Source organism: Panthera pardus, unplaced genomic scaffold (genome assembly GCF_024362965.1).
Source record: "Panthera pardus isolate Hobbes unplaced genomic scaffold, ASM2436296v1 HiC_scaffold_3, whole genome shotgun sequence".
NCBI classification, from domain to species: domain Eukaryota; kingdom Metazoa; phylum Chordata; class Mammalia; order Carnivora; family Felidae; genus Panthera; species Panthera pardus.
This window is the reverse complement of record NW_026526876.1, coordinates 1,426,955-1,444,317: the sequence shown is the minus strand read 5'-3', so window position 1 is coordinate 1,444,317 and position 17,363 is coordinate 1,426,955. Positions and strand designations below refer to the sequence as shown.

General features: G+C 49.4%; 1 protein-coding gene across 6 annotated transcripts in view; it reads left to right on the top strand.

Annotated features, from left to right (window-relative positions):
- The window catches only part of TOM1L2 (target of myb1 like 2 membrane trafficking protein), a 120,775-nt gene that overhangs the window by 46,047 nt on the left and 57,365 nt on the right, over nt 1–17,363 (top strand). For 5 of the 6 annotated variants that reach the window (XM_019413285.2, XM_019413282.2, XM_019413281.2 and 2 more), the window contains exon 2: nt 14,353–14,437. In XM_019413285.2, coding sequence (XP_019268830.2) covers nt 14,353–14,437 — 85 coding nt within the window. Of the gene's footprint in view, nt 1–14,352; nt 14,438–17,363 lie in introns of those variants that run through there. The other variant, XM_019413283.2, reaches the window with a different exon arrangement.

The window sequence follows — 17,363 nt, the reverse complement described above, 5'->3', positions numbered from 1 at the left end:
ATTAAAAAATTTTTGTTGTTTATTCATTTTTAGAGAGAAAGCACAAGCTAGGGAGGGGCAGAGAGAGAGGGAGACAGGGAATCTAAAGCAGGCTCTGTGCTGTCCATCAAAACCCGATACGGGGCTCAAACTCATGAACCGTGAGATCATGACCTGAGCCTAAATCATGGGTTGGACACTTAACTGACTGAGCCACACAGGCGTCCCTGATGACAGAACACGTTTTAAAAGATATGTCTCTATGCCAAATACTTCAAGATACTGATTATTTTCACTTTTTTTTCTATTTCTCTCCCAGGCCTTATATCTGGTGCATCTTTTTTTTTGTTTGTTTTAAACAATTTTTTAAACAATTTTGTTTGCTTTATGCCATCATAAAATGCTTCTATGTGATTTTAATAATGGCTGTATGATACTCAGTTGAGTTGATAAATGTACCATAATTTCCTTAGCCATCCTTTTTCGATTTCATATTTGAGTTTTGTGAGTTTTATTTTTTTTAAGTTTATTTATTTTTTCGAGAGAGAGGATGCAGGCATGTGTGTGTGAGCTAGGGAGAGGCAGAGAGAGAGAGGTAGAGAAAAATCCCAAGTAGGCTCCATGCTATCAGCGCAGAGCCCCACACGGGGCTCAGTCCTACTAACTGTGCGGTCATGACCTGAGCCGAAATGAAAAGTTAGATGCCCAACCGACTGAACCACCCAGGCGCCTCTAGTTTTGTGAATTTTAAATAATTCTGTATTGAACATGTGCCTGTGTGTAGCCTTTTCCCCTTGTTTCAACAGCTTTGGTGAGATATAATTCCCATAGTAGGCAATTCACCCATTTGAAGCGTACAAGTCGGTGGTTTTTAGCATATTTGCAGAGTTGTGTGGCCGTCACCTCTATTCAGTTGTGGAACAACTTTATCATCCCATACACATTAGCAGTCAATTCCCGTCTCAACCCTAGGCAACCACTAATCTACTTTCTGTCTCCATAGATTTGCCTCTTCTGGACATTTTGTATACATGGACTCCTACAACCTGTGGTCTTTTTTTCCCATTAAAAATGTAACATGGAGCACCCGGGTGGCTCAGTCATTTAAGCGTCTGGGTCTTGATTTTTGTCTCAAGTCATGATCTCATGGTTGTGAGATCGAGCCCACTTCAGGCTCTGCACTGGTGTGGTGCCTGCTTGAGATTCTCTCTCTCTCCCCCCCCCTCTGCCCCACCCCTGTGTGCATCGAGTACATTAAGTGCATTAAGTGTACATTAAGTGTACATTGTTGTACAACCATTTCTACCGTCCATTTCCAGAACTTTCTCCTCTTCCCAAACTGAAACACTATATCCATTCAACACTAACCCCCCATTAACCTCCCTGCTGCTGCTGGCACCCACCCTTCTGCTTTCTGAGTCTATGAATTTGACTATTCTAGATACCTCACGTAAGTGCAATCATACAGTATTTGTCCTTTTTTTTCTTTTTAATGTTTATTTTTGAGAGAGAGCAGGCGAGCAGGGGAGGAGCAGAGAGAGGAGACAGAGGATCTGAAGCAGGCTCCACGGTATCAGCTTAGAGCCCAGTGTGGGGCTCGAACCCACAGACTGTGAGAACATGACCTGAGCTGACGTCAGACACGTAACCGACCGAGCCACAGTATTTGTCCTTTTATGTTTTGCTTCTTTCACTTGGCATGATGTTTTCTAAGTTCATCCATGTTGAAACACATATCAGAATTTCGTTCCTTTGTATTGCCAAATATTATTCCATTGTATGGATATGCCATATTTTATCTTTTTATCACTCAATAGACGTTTGGGCGGTTTCAACTTTTTGGCTGTTACATTAATGCTGTCATGAACGTTCATGTACAGGTTTTTGTGTGGACATAACGTTTTCATGTCTCTTGGGTGTGTATGCCTATGAGGAGAATTGCTGGGGTGGGTGGCTTTTTTCTGTGAGATGTTGCTTTTAAGTGGAGTCCTAAAGAGATTATTAGGTCAAAGGATTAGAATCTTTTACAGCATACCGCTTGATAGCTATTGTCCAAGTTGTTTTTCCAAAGAGTTCTTAAGTGTATGCTACCTTCAAGAACCTGATGTTCTGGTTTCACATCAGCCTTCCTAGCAGTGCGTGTTATTCTTTTAACAGTGTGTTAATTTAAGAGTAAGAATTTAACTTTATTGTTTTACCGGGGCTGTTTTTTATTAGCCGCTATGCCTCCCAAGACAAGGCCTCCAGATGGTAAGACTAGCTTATAGTTGAGCCTTACTCTGCTGGGTTGCCTTTGACTGCTCCCCACAAATGCCTTTGACTGCAGGGAGAGTGTTTCTCTTTACCTAGTTCTGAAGGACAGCGCTTTGCAGGAGTTAGTCAAAGCACTCTGGCTTTACTGAGCACAGCAGGAGTGAGCCCGGGGGAACTTTGGGGAGTCTTTCTCCCAGCTTGGGCTTGGAATTTTGTAATCGCTCTTTGAGGCAGAAAGAAGACCTTCCTTTTTAGTTTGGTTCAGGATGATGCTTGTGGTCTCTGGCTGGTCTAGTAGGCCGATTGGTGCCTGGCCAACAGAGTGCAGCCCTGTCACGGTCCCTCTAGGAGGGACTTAGGGTAGCCTCCTCAGCCTCTGCCTTGAAGACTGTTAACCCCGCCTCTGCCCTCTGCACGCGAATTCGGTCTTCCCCCAGGTCCAGGCCGCGGAAGGCGTGTGTTAAGAATTGTAGTTCATATTCCCCACACTCTCCCTGTGTGCTGGGTTCCCCATCTGGTGTTTTGTATCAGTCACTCTAATCTTCACGACCACTCCGCTGAGGCGTAGCAACTCTTTGGCCCCCTTTCATGGCAGACCGAACTGTAGTTCAGAGAGTTTAAGACCTGTGCCCAGGGTCGAATGACCCAGGACTGACGCCTACAACACCAAATTCACAGCCATGCCCTTGACCAAATGCCCTTCCTGTCTCCGCTTTTCCACGGAGCCGGTCTGGTAACCTGCCCCTGCTTCCTGCCGCCAGTCTCTGCGCTCCAGTACAGCCCCCACGCTGCCACCGGAGGGGTCTGTGTCAAACGCAAATATTCTTGTCACTCGGGTTGGAAAGGCCCGTCCGTTGCCTCCTGCGGAAAGCGCACACTCCTTACAGAAAATGAAAGGGCTCTCCCAGCTGGCCTCCTGTCACTGCTTCCCTTCACCACAGCCCGGCCTTTCCGTCCTCACATCTCTGCTCGCTGGTGCTGCGGGCGAGGACCCTTCCTCCTCCTCCAGATTCCTGCCGTTTCGTTTCACAGGCCCTTCCTCCCCTCTCTCCAGCGTGATTAACTATTCCCCCAGTCATCTGTTGCCCATCAGTCTTCCTATTTTCCTCCCTCCCGCACACTCCTGTTGGAACACTCCCCACATTCTGTACTGGCTGCTTATTTGCAAGTCTCCTGCCTGGTGACCTCCTTAAGGGCAGGGGCTCCGTCTTGCTTATTTTTCTGTCCCACTCCAGCACAGTGCCTGGGGGTGGGGGGGGGGGGGGAGGCCTCTCAGTTAAAGTTTTTGAATTAAACTGAGAAGCCTTAGGGTGGCCTTGCATGTTCCTGCTCCCCGAGGGCTGGCATTCAGTCTCCTCGAGGACGTAGGCCTCCATAATCAGGAGTCGCTGAGCACGGGCAGCGCACACAGGGAGTGAAATTTGCAGGCGCGCCTGTCTGCTCTCAGGGTGCACGGCCCCTTGAGAGGCACTCTGGGGAAGAAGGAATCAGCAGCATATCTGCTCTGCTTTAAGGCAGCTCTAACCTTAGCACCAGCTCCCCGGGGACCTTTTCTCTTCCCCGTGGTCCACTGGCCCACCTGCCTGGCTGTTACGAGAGCAAACTGCTGGGCTGGCTGGGCTGGGCCCAGCCCACTACCACACCCTCCTCCTGGCCCGGGCCTGGCCCTGGCCCTGGCCCCTGCCGAGACCTCTCCTCCCCCCACTTGCCCACTGCCACCCCAGCCCTCAATCCGTGTCTTCCCCCAGCTCCTCTCTCGCACACTCGTTTAGTCCACACATAAAATATTCCAGTAAGTACAAAGAAGAGAACACATCAAACCAGTGGCTCTGCTTCTAGAGAACACACCCCGAATGCATTTTAAAATCTGTGGATCCCTCTCAAGGGAATTCCAGTTAAAAAAGAACTTGGATCAGCAGCCCCGGGCCTGTGTGGCTAACAAGCTTCTATTTTCTCTGTTGTTTGGCTGGCCTGAAGGACTCCTTTGTTTGGGGAGTGGGAGCATGTGGTGTCCTAATTAGGCCAGGGCGTGGAATTGTGGCTCAGACAGAGCTGCCCTTTGGAATTGAGCTCTCCAGACAGGAGAAGAAGTTCGGGATGTTGTGGGTCTGTGCATCTTTAAAGAAAACAGATCAAAAAGAAGGGACAACTAAACGCAGTGTGGTATTCTGGATCGGATTGTGGACAGAAAGGGGCATGAGTGGAAAACTGGAGAAATCCAAGTCTGGTCTGGAGTTTCGTTAATAGTGCTGTGCCAGTGGTAATTTGTAGTTTTGATAAATGGACAGTGGTTATGTAAGAGGTTAATATTCGCAGAAACCAAGAGAAGGGCATATGGGGACTGTTTGTATAATCTCTGCAACTTTTCAGGAAAGGTAAGATTATTCCCATGTTAAAAGTTTATTTAAAAATTTAAAAAAGAAGGGAAAAAACGGATCCAGCAGCTAATTGGACTTGACCTTTCTTTTATCAGCACTCTGTTTTACATTTCAGACCCCAGGAGTCTTTTAAGCCCTCATCTGTGTGGTCAGGAGGGTTCCTGCATCCAGGAACTCCTGAGGCCACAGGCTTTTCTTTGCCCCACCGTCCTCTGTTTGGGGATGAGTCCAAGTCCAAGGTGCGGTCTACCAGGAAGACCTGGGTCATGACAGTGCTGCTACCTGCCAGCTATGCACTGTTGGACTAGTCACCAGTCTGGGCTTGATGATACTCTTCACCTGTTAGAATGGGGCTACCCTGCCCGGAGGGGGAGGGGAGGGTTAAATAAGGTAACACAAGTGAAGAACCTGGCCCAAATAGAATGTTGTGCCTGGTAGACTTTGGATTTCTTTCTTTTTTCTTTTCTTTTCTTTTCCTTTTTTTTTTTTTTTTTTTGTGGTGATAGAAATGAGAGCTGGTTTCCTTGAAGACTTGAGAGCAGTATTTCAGTGCTAGCTTTGAGGGCAAGAAGCTGTCATTGGGAAGCTAGCAGCAACATTGTACCCCCCATATCTCCCTCCCCATGCCCCATTTCTAGAAGTCCAGGAAATGTGATACCTGTTTTGAGTAACTCATGGGGAATCTTCTTATTGGATGGCCTCTCACACCTCTTGGAGTTTTAACATTTGGATTCCTCAGGAAATTGTGCCGTGGCTATTTCTTTACCTTGCTGATGGGCCATGCTGTTTGGGGGCTTCCTTCTGGAACAGGAGCCCCTTGTGGCTTCTGGGCATGGAGCTCTCCTGGCTCAGAAACTCAGAAAACAGGAAGGCTGGAGATACTTGTATGATCCTAGGGCACTGAATCTGCTGGGCACAGCCTGTGGATAGCTATTTACCTGTAGGTGGCAGTGGTAACACAGGAATGCTGAAGGAAGGGGCGCCCAGGGGAATGTTAGCAGAATCCCTTTCACAGAAGCTGCAGTAATAATGAAAGCTGGGGCGCCTGGGTGGCTCAGTCAGTTGAGTGTCTGACTTCGGCTCCAGTCATGATCTCGTGGTTCATGAGTTTGAGCCCCACATCAGGCACACTGCTCTCAGTTCAGAGCCCGCTTCACATCCTCTGTCTCCCTCTCTCTCTCTCTGCTCCTCCCTGTGCTCGCTCTCTCTCTCCCTTTTTCTGTCTCTCAAAAATAAACAAACATTTAAAAAAATAATAAAAGCAATAGCCATTATCACGGCTTGTGGAGGAATGAAAGTCTGTATCCTAGGCTCTGTCCAGTGCTTTGTATGTGTTGTTTAGTCTCACAACAACTGTTGTGAGAAGTGCTGTTACTGGTATAGCACTTTATCGATGACAGAAAGGCTTGGACAGGTCAAATTACTGCCCTGGGGTCACACAGTAAATGGCAGAACTAGGATTCACCAAAGTCTGAGTTCAAACCCCCTGTTCACTCTCCACTCTCCACTATGATGGCCCATTTCTCCTGATTCAGAGTCCAAAGGGAGAACACAGAAACAGCTGGGAACCTAGTTCCACTTTTGCCAGACTGCCCAGGGCCTATCACCCAGGGGCCTTGGAAGGGTTTACAGTGATCATCCGACTTCTAAAAGGCCCTCATCAGCATAAGGTTGGGCCTTCCCGAAGAACTGAAGATGCCCTGCCTTCATGCAGCTTCGGGTTTAGATATGGAGCCAAGAATATATTTATGGCTCATCAAGCCAGTGAGATTGGAAGAAACTCTTAGAATGCTAGCATTAGAATGGGTTTGAAAGCTCATCCTTGCATAGACTGTGCCTTCAAGTGCTGGGAAGCTCCTCTCAGGGCATCACTTGGGGATGGTATGAAAGGAGGCTCTGGAAAGGTTATGGGATTGGAGCGAGTTAGCTGGTGTGAAGGCTTTACAACCAGGGAAGTCTAAGGTGATTTCTTCAGGGCTGGAGGCAGAGATACAAGGCCCCTTGGATTGCAGAGTCCTCTGGATTCTGTTGTACTTCTTGCTTTTACACCCTCCCCGGCCCCGCCCAGCAGATAACCTACTTTTCCGTGCAGTGAGTACTCAGATGGGTCTTCTCTTCAGCTTTGTTTGTTCTTACAGCATATGATCAGGTTTTGTAAAAGTGTGTGTTAGCCCAAGAATGCCCATTTTCACCAGCTTCTCTTCACCAAGGTACTGGAAGTGCTAGCCAGAGCAGTTAGGGAGGAAAAAGAAATAAAAAGCTTCCAAATGGGAAAGGAAGTAAAATTATCTCCGTTTGCAGATGACATGACCTTGTATGTAGAAAAAAAACCTAAAGACTTCATGGGGAAAAAAACACAACAAAAAACAACTAATAAACAGATTCAGCCAAATGGAAGGGTACAAAATCAACACTCAAGAATCAGCTGTTTCTATACAATGAACAATCTAAAAAGGAAATTCAGAAAATCCATTTATAATAACATCAACAAGAATAAAATCCTTAGGAATTATCAAAGAGGCAGAGTCTTGTACACAAAAACTACAGAACATTGTTAAGAGAAATTAAAGAAAACATAAATACATGGAAAGACATCCCATATTCATGGATAGAAGACTTAATATTTTTAAGATGATAATTCTACCTAAAATGAGCTACAGATTCAATATGGCCCCAATCAAATTCCACCAACATTTTTTGCAGGAATAGAAAAATCCATCCTAAAATTCTTATGGAATCTCAAGGGATTCCAAATAATTAAAACAACCTTGAAAAGGAAAGGCATTTGGAGGACTCACACTTCCTGATTCCAAAACTCACTGTCATCAGAACAGTGAACAATGTGGTACTGGCATAAGGACAGACCTAGACCAATGGAATAGAATAGAGAGCCCAGAAATTAACCCTCTCACATGGTCAATTGATTTTTGACGAGGGTGCCAAGACCTTTCAGTAGAGAAAGGACAGTCTTTTCAACAGATGGTGCTGGGGAAACTGGATATCCACTGACACAAGACTGAAGTTGGACCTTTACCTTATTCCATAGGAAAATTCAAATATGTCGAAGATATAAGCATAGAGCTAAAACTATAAAAGTCTTAGAAGAAAACACAGGGAAATAGCTTCATGACATTGGATTTAGCAGTGATTTCTTGGCTATCACACCAAAAGCATAGGCAACAAAAGAAAAAAGTAGGTGAATTGGACTTAATCAAAATTAGGAACTTTGGGGCATCAAAGGACATTTTCAAGAGAGTGAAAAGACAGCCTGTAATGCCTTGGTGGCTCTATTGGTTAATCCAGTTTTGGCTCAGGTCATGATCTCACAGTCCTTGAGTTCGAGCCCTGCATCAGGCTCTTGTGCTGACAGCTCAGAGCCTAGAGCCTGCTTCAGATTGTATCTCCCTCTCTCTTTGCCCCTCCCCAACTTGTGCTCTATTTCTCTCTCAAAAATAAATAAATGTTAAAAAAAAAAAAAGCAAAGAAAAGACAGCCTATAGAATGGAAGACAATATTTGAAAAATATACATCTGATAAAGGATTAATATCCAGAATATGTAAAGAGCTTATGCAACTCACCAAGATGACGTGACCTTATGTGTAGAAAACCCTAAAGATTTCGTGAAGAAAGAAAGAAAAAAAAAACTTTCAGAACCCATAAACAGATTTAACAAAACTGCCTAATTCAAAAACTGGCTCAAATAGACATTCACCCAAAGAAGGTATACAAATGGCCGATAAACATGTGGAAAGGTGCTTAACATCACTAAGTCACTAGAAAGTGCAAATCAGAACCATGATGAGACATAAAATAACAGGTGTTGGCGAGGACGTGGAGAAGTTGGAACCCTTGTCCGTTGCTGGTGGGAATGTAAAATGATGCAGCCACTGTGGAACACAATTTGGCAGTTCTTAAAACATTAAGCATAGAATTACCATATGATCTGTAATTCCACTTCCGGGTATATACCCCAAAGAACAGAAAGAAGGGACTCAAACAGCTGTCTGCACACCCATGTTCTTAGCAGCATTCACAGTAGCCAAAAAAGGTGGGAGCAACCCATGTGTCCATCCACAGGCGAAGAGATACCCAAAGTGGGGTATATTCATGCAACAGAATATTACTCAGCCTTAAAAAGGAATGAAATTCTGATAACCTGCTACAATGCAGAATAGCCTTGAGAACATTATGCCAAGTGAAATAAGCCAGACACAAAAAGAGAAATAGTGGATGCTTCCACTTCTCCGAGGTTCCTAGAGTCCTCACATTCGTGGAGAGAGAAAAGCACAATGATGCTTGCCAGGGGCTGTGGGGAGGGGAGTGAGCAGACAGTGTTGAATGGAGACAGTTGCAGTTTGGGAAGATGAGGTTCTGTGGGTGGACGGTGGTGGTGATGGTTGCACAGCAGTGTGAAATGTACTTCGTGCCGCTGATCTGCACACTTTCAAAAGGCTAAAATGGTGAATTTGATGTTCTGTGTATTTTACCACAAAAAAAAAAAAAAAAAACAACCCTCTATTACCAAAAAAGAAGAAAAAGGACACATCGGCCAACACACTGTCAGAATGGGGTGGGCGGCGAGGAGCGTGAGGGTCAGAGATCACGCCGGCCTGTTGGCTCACTTGTCAGGAAAGCTAACGCCCAGAGAAGAAACGGGAGTAAGTAGTCCCGGGAGCTCAGCGTCCACAGAGGCCGAGCCAGGATCACTTGACTCCTTGTCCTCCTGTGGGCCAGGAGCTTCGTGAGGGCGGACTCTAGGCTGTCTTGCCTTCCTCTTTGTCCCCAGTGTCCAGCATTGGTAGCTGTATAGTACATTTGTGGCGGCTGGACGACTCTGTTGGCTCTCCTTCCCCTGAGTTAGTGTTCTCAGCCCTGGCTGTATGACGAGCCACCCGGGGGGAGCTGTTAAAACATGTCAGTACCTGGCTTTGTGCCCGAAAGGTTCGGATCTGAAGGTGTGGACTGGGACCACGCCAGGAATATTTGTAAAAAGCTTCTGGGTAATACCTCCTGCCCTCCTTGGAGCTCTCTCGCTGGGGTGTGTGAGAGAGAGGCGTGGTCGCTTCCTCCGGGCCGTCACACGGTCACTGGCTGGTTCTTTCTGGTTTATCTTGTCAACGTTTGTGTTCTGCTTAAAGAAGCTGCTGTTGTCTGTCACAGTGTGTGCGCAGGGTGCCATGAATTTCCTCCCGGCTCCTTGGCACCAGGGCACAGGTATCAAAGCCACCCAGAGGGCTGTGGTTGTCCTCTTACAACTCAGACTGGACTGTACCTTAACCGACTGCCTGTCTGACTCTCCAGAGCCCTCTCCCATTATACTGACCTCTGAAGGTAGCGTCTTCGTCATCTGCAAATGCAGTGCATGGCATGACTCGGGCTCTGCCAATCTGGAGCGAAGGGCACGGGCACCGTGGGGTTTTATTTTGCCTTCAAGTTACAGAGAAAGCTGCCTCACAATAGTCTACAGGCTGACCAGACATACTTTGTATACCTTCTTCTTGTCCTGTTACCTTCCTTTAGAGGGGTGCGAGAGGAGCAGGGACAGCTGTCATAGAAAAGGACATCCTATAAAATAGGGATGAGTATTTGGAATTCATTCTCTTGTCTCTCCGGTGGATGGGGAGCAGCTGCAATTAACATTCACAAAGCATGTTAGGAATTTGAAGCAATAGACAATAATGGCTCTGTGTAGAATGTCAGGATTGATTTTTCTTTCCACCCGACTGGTATATGCCAACCTGCCTCACTAGCATGTAGTAATCGAGAAGGTTCATCTCCTATTATTGGTGCATATTATCAGAGGAGCTTCCTGCCCACCCCAACCCCCTTTTCTTCTTCCTCAATACCTGGCATGAAAGAACCCTGAATGATGTTCCTTTGTGCCAGTGCCTCTGGGCTGCGACCCACACTCTTGATTGTTGGGGAGGTAGATAATTTGGCTATTTTTTCTCCATTCTCACCAAAAGGATGTTGCTGAATGCAAAATGCTAAAGCCAGCCCTCTTTTGCCTTCTGGTGCTAGCTGCTCTGAAGTCACTATATTTAACATCAAAGTGTAGACAGCAGCAGCCAAGAAACCAAGCCACTGGATTGTGAGGCTCCTCCCAGCAGGACCGCCTGGGATTTCAGACTGTGGGGGTGGGGGTGGGGGGACAGAAATACCAAGCCTGAGAGAACACGATCATTGCCGTCAGGGTCTAGGCTTCAGGGCATCCTGGCTCCCAGCTTCCACCTGGCTGGAGGCAGCCTTTTGTGAATGGAGAAAATGCCTTGTCAATAGCTTTAGGATAATATACTGTCTTGCACTGAAGGTTTAATGGGAGCTGTGTTTGCTTCTGCCCAGCTCTGCCCATCCCAGCCCTGCCCTGGCCTCCCCAGCCCTGCCCTGGCCTCCCCAGCCCTGCCCTGGCCTCCCCAGCCCTGCCCTGGCCTTCCCAGCCCTGCCCTGGCCTCCCAGCCCTGCCCTGCCCTGCCCTGCCCAGTCCTGCCCTACCCTGCCCAGCTCTGCCCTGCCCGATCCAGTCTTGCCCAGTCCTGTTCAGCCCTGCGCAGCCCTGCTCAACCTTGCCTTGCCCAGCCCAGCTCTGTCCTGCCCTGCCCTGCCCTGCCCTGCCCTGCTCAGCCCAGACCTGGTCTGCTCTGCCCTGTTCTGCCCTGCTGAGCCCAGCCCTGGTCTGCCCTGCCCTGCTCAGCCCAGCCCAGCCCAGCCCAGCCCAGCCCTGCTCAGCCCTGCCTTGCCCAGCCCAGCCCAGCCCTGCTCTGCCCTGCCCAGCCCTGCCCTGCCCTGCCCAGCCCTGCCCTGCTTTGCTCATCCCAGCCCTGCCCTTCCTGCTCAGCCTTGCCCTGCCTAGACCTGCCCTACCTAGCCCTGCTCTGCCCTGCCCAGCCCCAGTGCAGCCCTGTCCTGCCTGGTCTTGCCCAGTTCAGCCCCTGGCCATTAGCATATCACCAGAGAACTCTGAAAGGTCAGTTTTTGCAGCCAGGGTCACTGGTGTTTTGATCTTTATCCGTCCCCAGGGCTGGCTGATGGGAATGACTTGCCCCATCGCTCCCTGGAGCGTTGTGTTTCTGCTGTTGCACCAGGATTTATCTTAGGTTTTGACGATTTACGTGACAAAAGAAATGAGATTGAATTTTGCTTCCTCTGGCCCGGGGACAGGACTGAGTGAGGGAGCACGCATTGAGTGGCTGCAGTTCCAGGGGCAATCAGATACAACTTTGTTCCCATTGCTGGGAATTCTTTTATGAGCAGAGAAAAATAAGAACTGATTTGAGCTCCTTTGTCAGCCCTACTTCCCTCATCTGTTTCAGCAGAGCCAAATACCCACGGTTGTATTTATGTGGCATTTCCAGCAAAATGAAAAGAAAGCAGCATTCTTTTTGGGTTGGTTCTTTATAATCAAAACGAGTATATATCTTTTAGCTTGGAAACTCAGAATCCCAGTAATTGAATAGAATGCGCTACCCGGAGGATAAGTTATCATGCCTTTGAACCCCTTCCCGGTATTATTAGAGGAAGGGAGCGGGTGAATATAAGGTTAATGGATTCTGCTGCTAAACCGAACTTGGAAATGAGGTTTCATTGATTTAATATTTCCTCTATTAAGCCTCCCAAGACAGTGTCCCTATGGCCCTACCAGAGTGCAGTCACAGACTTTCTTCCTCATGAGCGTCTGTGCCGCAGCCGGTGCTGTGACAGGGACGGATGACCAGCTCGGAGTGGCCGTTTGGCCAGCTGGCCTCTCCCCTGGCCGGCTGAGAAGGGTTGAAAGCACGGGCCTGCGGGCAGAGTGGCTTTTTTGGGATTGGTCTCCTCTTGAGCATTTGCTCTGCACTCATGGCCACAGACGCTCCCCTGTTGTGTGAGACCTTGGGGGGAGTCACATCTTCTGGGAGTGGACACCTTGAAGGGGAGGGCCGTTCAGAGACAGCTGAGCGTGGCAGGGAGAGCAGAGGGCCAGAGGCGCGAATCATTTCACTCACACGGTTACCGGCTCCAGGACCTGGCTGTGGCCTTCCGCCTCCGGCTGATGCCCAGTGCCAAGGGGACACGCTGCTGGGTGATTCCCGGATGCTGCCTCATGCCTGTCCCCTCTGCCTTCCTGTAGCCTCTGTACTTAGTCTTTTTCTCTAGGCTAAGCTGACCGCTGCTTCGGGCCATTCTTCCTGGGGCCTGCCCCTACCCTTCCCACGGTGGCTGTTGTCTGTCCCCACCCTCACCCTCCAGGTAGCTCTCCTCCTGTGGCTGCTCTTTTCCACATGCAGGCGGTGGACGGGGCAGGGGAGCAGCGTCTCGGGGGCCTGTCTGCCTCCAGTGAGTCTCCGACACGGGTTCTCATCCCTGCCTCTCCCTCTCCACACACACTTTTTTTCTTATGGGCACACACCAGATACTCCCTCTGTCCCTGCCAGCCTGGCACCATTGTGGACTTTGGTTAAGGGTTCCTCAGATCTCGGAGCCTTCCCAGCACCCTGCCCAGTCTGCTGCAGGCCCAGCATTTGCCTGAGACACAGAGCCGCCTCATTTATGGGCGCGCGTGCTTGTTTCAACGGGTCTTTGGGTGTTAAGGTTGATGAATAAAGAGGGTGGAAAAGTTGGGGATGTGTCATTTTTGGCAAAAATTAAAACGATGGGGCATTTACATGCAGACTGAAGCTGTTGCACAAATGTCTTGAGCAGTAGCTATATTTTTGGAGTATATTGTCACTGCTTATAAGTACAGCCTTTGTTTGGATGTGTGAGTTCTAGTATGTTATGTAAAAACAAGTGTCACTTCCCCAGAGCTGCATCCAGTAAAACAAGGACAATTTCAGCATGTACAGAGGTCGTTTGTTTCCTTATCTATCCGTGGAAGTGTGGGTTGTATGAAGAAAATGGTGGTGATGTTATCCCTCTCATGAACTGTACAGGTAGGATGGGGCACGTTTAGAATTTGTCTAAGCTACGACCCCAGATCCAAAGTCCAGCTTTCCTAGGGGCACCTGGGTGGCTCAGTAGGTTGAGCGCTGGACTCTTGGTTTCTGCTCAGGTCACGATCTTGTGGTTTCATGGATTCGAGCTCCGCGTCGGGCTCTGCACTGGCAGCACAGAGCCTGCTTGGGATATTCTCTCTCTCTCTCTCTCTCTCTCTCTCTCTCTCTTCTTTCTCTCTCTCTCCCTCCCTCCCTTTCTCCGCCCCTCCCCCACTTCTGCTGTCTCTCTCAAAATAAATAAACTTAAAAAAAAAAAAAAGTTCAGCTTTACTAGCAGGTGGGGCGCGGGATCATGCAACTTTGTAGGCTTTAGAGACAAGCAACCTGAGGTTGGATGCCGGTATCCCCAGTCCCAATGATGAGATCCCAGACAAGTACCCAGCCTTTCTGAGCCTGTTTTCCTTCCTTTTCAATGCGGGAGGGAATAATACCTACCTTAGGGGGGTTGAGTGTTTTCATTTAATTTTTGAAACTTTTAATTGTGTCGAAATACATGTAACGTGAAGATTACCATCTTAACCATTTTTTCAAGCGTTCCGTGCGTTCACGTTGTCACGCAGCCAATCTCCGGAACTTTCCATCTTGCAAAACTCAGGGCCAGATCTCTCTCTGGATGCTCCCTTGTGAAAATAGCACCCTTAGAACTGCTCTGCCGGCCCAGCCCATGTGCTTGGGAGGGGGATGTGGTGGTTCTGGCCCCTTCCTGTTTCCTGCCAGGGCCCCCTGATTCTGGGAAAAATGTAAATCCATTTTGTCTCTGACTTTACAGAAAAGGCAACAGATGGCTCCCTGCAAAGCGAAGACTGGACGTTGAACATGGAGATCTGCGACATTATCAATGAGACGGAGGAAGGGTATGTGTCCCTCCCCCACCCCCACCTCATGTGAAACTTGTCCTGGGGGGTCACTCAAAGCCTGTCAGGGCTTAAGGGCGGCAGTGTTTTACTTTTTGTTTTGCTTTTCATCTGTTTGCTTTGGCATTTAATAAACTGACACTCGGGGCGCCTGGGTGGCTCAGTCGGTTAAGGGTCCGACTTCAGCTCAGGTCATGATCTCGCGGTCTGTGAGTTCGAGCCCCGCGTCGGGCTCTGGGCTGACAGCTCAGAGCCTGGAGCCTGTTTCGGATTCTGTGTCTCCCCCTCTCTCTGACCCTCCCCCGTTCATGATCTGTCTCTCTCTGTCTCAAAAATAAATAAACGTTAAAAAAAAAAAAATTAAAAAAAAAATAAGTAAACTGACACTCTATCTTTCCTCCTGCCTCCACCACCCCCCACCAGCCCACCCCCCATCAGCAGCGCTTGCCTTAGAGCAGTGACGACCTCTTTCAATAACCTGCTTTGACTCACAAGTGAAACTGAAGTTGCTTGGGTACTTGGTCCCCCGTGGTTGTCACCTCCTCCGGTCCCTCCTCCCTGGCTCTGCCTCCCCTTCCCCCAGAGTGAGGCTGTCTCTGCCCTGCTTTGCCGGGCTGGACCCGCAAGAGGGAGAGGGCCCACAGTGTCCACAGAGGGAGGCAGGGAGTGGAAGTCCGCGTGAGGCACAGAGTGTCTCTTGCCCCACAGGCCACCCCCTCACATTCCTGTGCTGCCAGGTCGGTCCTTCTGGCTGTTTATGTCCTCTTCTAGCTGCATTCCAGCTGCATTCTGTTTATGCTTCTTCCCGATTTGTCTGTGTTTGGCCCTCTGTCCACACTATAAAAGATGGTATTTGCCGTAGCCACGCCCTCTCCAGCCCTCCCTGGAGTGATGAGGAGGACAGTCCGGACTCCGGCTTACGTCTCGGCTCTGTCCCTTGCAGCCTTGCCCTGTGTAAGCCGGGGCTGAACAGATACTTACTGAGTGACAGCCTCGTGCTGGGCCCCAGGGTGAGTGCCCAGGGCACAGCAGGGAGCAGGACAGACGCCCTTGAAGCCATTATGTGTTCACATTATATGGTCAGTTGGTGACAAGATTGGAGAGAAACGAAGCCGGGAGTTAGCCATTTTAAGTGGAAAAATCAAGGAGAGCCTCACTTGAGAAGGTGACATTGAAGAAAGACTTGAAGAAGATGAGGGGGTGAGGTGTGAGGATGACACCAGGGAAGAACCTTCCAGATGGAGGGGACAGCAAGCATGGCAGTCCCAGGACAAAGGGCAGGTAGTAATGTTGGAGGAATCACAAGAGGTCCCTGGGGCCAGAGTGGAGAGAGCGAGGAGGGGTGAGGTCAGACTTGTCCCCATCCAAATAGTGCGGGCACCACGGGGCTCTGGCCTTGACGTGGAGGGAGGGGATTTGAGCAGAGAGGGGCATGGTCTAATGCTCATTTTAAGGAGATCACTCTGGCTACCGTGTTCGGAATGGTCTGGTCGAGCGTGGGAAGGACAGAGGGCAGAAAACGGGAAGCCAGTTAGAATAATACAATAACCGTGGTGTGGGGTGATGGTGACTTTGATCCAGAAGACCTTAGAGGAGGGAGAGAGAAATGGTCAGATTCAGAACATATTTAGAAGGTGGAGCCAGTGGAGTTTGTGAGGTGGATGGGGGCATGAGAGAAGAGCCAAGAAAACTCCACTGTTTTGGTTTTTATTAATGTTTTATTTATTTTTGAGAGACAGAGAGAGCGACAGAGGATCCTAAGCAGGCTCCACGCTGACCGTGGGGACTCCAATGCAGTGCAGGGCTCAAACTCATGAACCATGAGATCGCGACCTGAGCCAGAGTCGGATGCTTAACTGACTAATTCACCCAGGCGCCCCCCTCTCCAGTGTTTTGAACTGAGCTGCCATAAGGAGGGAGCAGGCAGAGGGGCAGAGATCAGAAGGTCGGCTAAAATCCCGCAGATCTGAGCTGCCCGCTGGGTGCAGTGCTGCTGGGTCCTTGGCACAGAGGGTTATGGAGCTGGGGGCAGCGGCCTGCGCTGGAGGTGTGAGTTTGGTGCCGGGGTCTTCCGTGAACGATGGCATATTGCTGTTTCTAAGTGGCGGTGGTCAGTTTGGTGCCTGGCACACAGCCGAGTCACGGAGAGTTGTTGGGGACTGTGCCTTTCTGATACTGGAGCTACTGCGCTCCTTTCTTCCTCTTGTCTCCCACTCACGGCCTCCTTTGTCCCGTTGTCCAGCCACATTCATTGACCCCACAGGTGGAGGTACAGCCGTTGCCAGGATGTCGAGATGAGTGTCCCTCAGCTGCTCTGGAGGGGCTCACCCGGTGGGGCCGGGCGGGCTGTGACCGAGGTGTGTGCCCTTTGCAGCAGACACAGAGGGGCAGGCTCTGGGCTGGACCTCAGTGGGGCAGGGAAAGCAGTGTGGCGTGTAGATCAGAGTGGCATGAAAGGGCAGTGTGCTGGGGACACGAGCGATCTGGACGAGCAGGGAAATAGTGGGGAGGGGGTGCCCCTTGGGGAGGGAGGGCTTGGCATGGCGCTTCAGGTCGGTCGGGTTGTAAAGAGCCGTATTCCTGTGTCATCCGTAGAGTCAGGCTGTAGCCCCCGGGTGCTCTACCTTTTCCCCTTTCCCTCTCGTCCCCTGACTGTCTTTTAGAAGACAAGCCTTCGCTCACAGTAAAAGTCCTGTGAGCTTTTCCCAAAAGTGGACTGAACTCTGCGTGATAACCCGGTCCCTCTGCCACTCCGTTTGGGGCCCTCTCCCCTCGTCCTCATCCTTTAACCCCACTGATCTTTTCAATTCCTTGAACTTCCCACTTGCAGTTCTCCACAATTGTGGGCATATATGAATATCTGTTAGAGTGGAGCTTCCTCCTTCCCAGGTCTAAGAGGTAGATCACCTTCCGTTCCCAACCCCTG